The sequence below is a fragment of the Myxocyprinus asiaticus genome, chromosome 31, assembly GCF_019703515.2.
Source record: "Myxocyprinus asiaticus isolate MX2 ecotype Aquarium Trade chromosome 31, UBuf_Myxa_2, whole genome shotgun sequence".
In the NCBI taxonomy this organism is placed as follows: domain Eukaryota; kingdom Metazoa; phylum Chordata; class Actinopteri; order Cypriniformes; family Catostomidae; genus Myxocyprinus; species Myxocyprinus asiaticus.
Genome location: NC_059374.1, coordinates 44,337,725 through 44,340,224, shown reverse-complemented (window position 1 = coordinate 44,340,224; position 2,500 = coordinate 44,337,725). Strand labels below are relative to the sequence as shown.

The 2,500-nt window shown below is 44.4% G+C and overlaps 1 protein-coding gene across 1 annotated transcript in view; it reads right to left on the bottom strand.

Moving 5' to 3' along the window:
* LOC127421834 (homeobox protein otx5-A-like) overlaps positions 1-2,500 on the bottom strand; it is a 6,904-nt gene that overhangs the window by 1,306 nt on the left and 3,098 nt on the right. Inside the window, exon 3 of the mRNA XM_051665001.1 lies at positions 1-709. This exon is cut by the window's left edge and continues 1,306 nt beyond it. Coding sequence (XP_051520961.1) covers positions 65-709 — 645 coding nt within the window. The 3' untranslated portion in view covers positions 1-64. The remainder of the gene's footprint in view (positions 710-2,500) is intronic.

Here is a 2,500-nt window from a genome sequence, read left to right as displayed (position 1 = left end):
GACAGATGAATCATATAGACGCTCAGTATGGGTATTAGATGAACGTTCCCTCCTGAAGCGCCCCCTACAGGACCTGAAACTTCCACGAGTTCTGGTCCTTGTAGTCCAGACAATCTGCGGCGTTGAAGTTCAGTTTCCAGGAAGCCGTCTGGTCTTTGTAGTCTAAGCAGTCGATGGCGCCGAAGCCCAGAGACGCGGCGGTGTAGCCCTGAGATGACAAAGATGCGGGCGACTGACTGAGTGGTCCGCCCATAGAGGAGGCGGTGATGGGGCTGAGAGCGCCCCCTGTGGCGGACAGCTGCGGGTGCATGGGAGACAGGTACGAGCTGCAGTCCAGCCCTGTGAAATATGAGGATGAGCTGGCATAACCCTGACTGTAGGCCGGAGCTTGGGTGTAGGTCATGGGGTAGGTGCTGGTGCGCTGCAGGCAGGGCGTGCTGGACACAGAGAGCGGGTCTGTCAGCGGCGAGATGGACGCCGGACTCCAGATGGAGACTGTGGCACTGGTGCTGCTGGAGCTCGGGGTGATGGCCGTGCCCGGAGGTGGCGGCAGTGGGCTGTATGGCCCGTTAGTGCTGCCGCTGGCCTCGGTGGCACTGGGCTCTCTAACAGGTGAAGACTTCTTCTTCGGTGGTCTGGGTTTGGTCTGGCCGCTGGTCTGCTGCTGCTGCTGTTGACGGCACTTAGCACGACGGTTTTTAAACCACACCTGCGACAAACAAGACCGACACAATACGGTCAAGGAGTTCTCCATTAGAAAGCATTGACATTCATTTCAATGGCAGTTGCTCGGCTGACGCAAAAAATCTCTGCAGTGCAGGATGAGTCATCAATATTTTTGGTCTGTTTTTTCGAACTGGCATATAGATGGCTTCAACACTAATAGACATGAACTTAAAGACAACAAAACTAAACACTCTCACAGTGAAATCGTAAGGATTCGTACGACTTTTCTAAATTTGGCTAATTCGTATGATATCAGACGACTTTCACTACAGCCAGTGATGTCGCTGGACATCGTTTCCATCAAATATGCGACAATTACTTGCTTCTGTCGCACACGACAGCTTCCTATCATGTTTACACACTCTACTGATTGGTTAAGTTTAGGTAAGGGGTTTGGGTAAGGGCATAATATTAATAAGTATGTCCTTAACGCCTCGTACGCGGAACTCGCACTTCTGCATTAGACATCCGGGCATTTGCACGTGATGAAATCGTACGAATTTATATGAATGAAATTGTATGAAATCATACAAAATAGTCAACTCGTTAAATACGTAAGAATTTTCATAAGATCGGGTTAACAATACTTGATTACACTGGGCCCTTAAAGGGATGGTTCACCCAAAAATACATTCAAAAATTCTGTCACCATTTACTCACCCTCATGTTGTTTCAAAGTCATTACTTTCTTCTGTGGAACGCAAAAGGAGATGTTAGGCTGAATACTCTGCCTGCATTCACCATTTACTTTTGTTGTATGGAAAAAAAGATGCAATGAAACTAACAATATTTTTGTAAAAAACATTTACTCTAGTGCGGTACTGCAGATATTGTTTGCTTTTGTAAAACAAATTGCACAAATTCCTTCTTTTTAAGGCCACATCCACATGAATACATTTTCATTTGAAAATACGTTGATTTCAATATGACTACGCCCCTCATCCACTCTAGAACAACGTTTTTCTCCCGAAAACTGAGCGTTTTGAAAATGCTCTCCATTACTGCATTGGAAAGTGATGACGTTAGGAAACTGAAAACAGAGGTTTCAAACTTAAATGGATTAGTGTGGAAATGTAAATGTAAGGTTTGAAACCACACAAGGGTGAGTAAATGATGACAGATTGTTTTGGTGGGGTGAACTATCACTTTCAGAGCCCTCAAAAAATTGGTTGATGGTGAAACATCTGCTATAATATAGTTTTTATCTACAGCTCTGGAACAAATGAAGAGTCCTCTGCATAATGATCAGTTTCTCTGGATTTACTCTTTTTCTGTTTTATTCTATTAAGTACTGACAACATTTCTCACAAATTCCACATGAAAATATTGTCATTTAGAGCATTTATTTGCAGAAAATAACAAAAAAGATGCCGTGTTTCCAGACCTCGAATTATGCAAAGAAAACAAGTTCATATTAATTTATAAACAACACAATACTAATCTGAAGAGTTCAGAAATCAATATTTGGTGGAATAACCCTGATTTTCAATCACAGCTTTCATGCGTCTTGGCATGCCCTCTACCAGACTTTCACATTGCTGTTGGGTGACTTTATGCCACTCCTGGTGCAAAAGTTCAAGCAACTCGGCTTTGTTTGATGGCTTGTGGCCATCCATCTTCCTCTTGATCACATTCCAGAGGTTTTCAATGGGGTTCAGGTCTGGAGATTGGGCTGACCTTGACAGGGTCTTGATCCAGTGTTCCTCCATCCACAACTTGATTGAGCTGTCTGTGTGGCATGGAGCATTGTCCTGCTGGACAAACCAATCCTCAG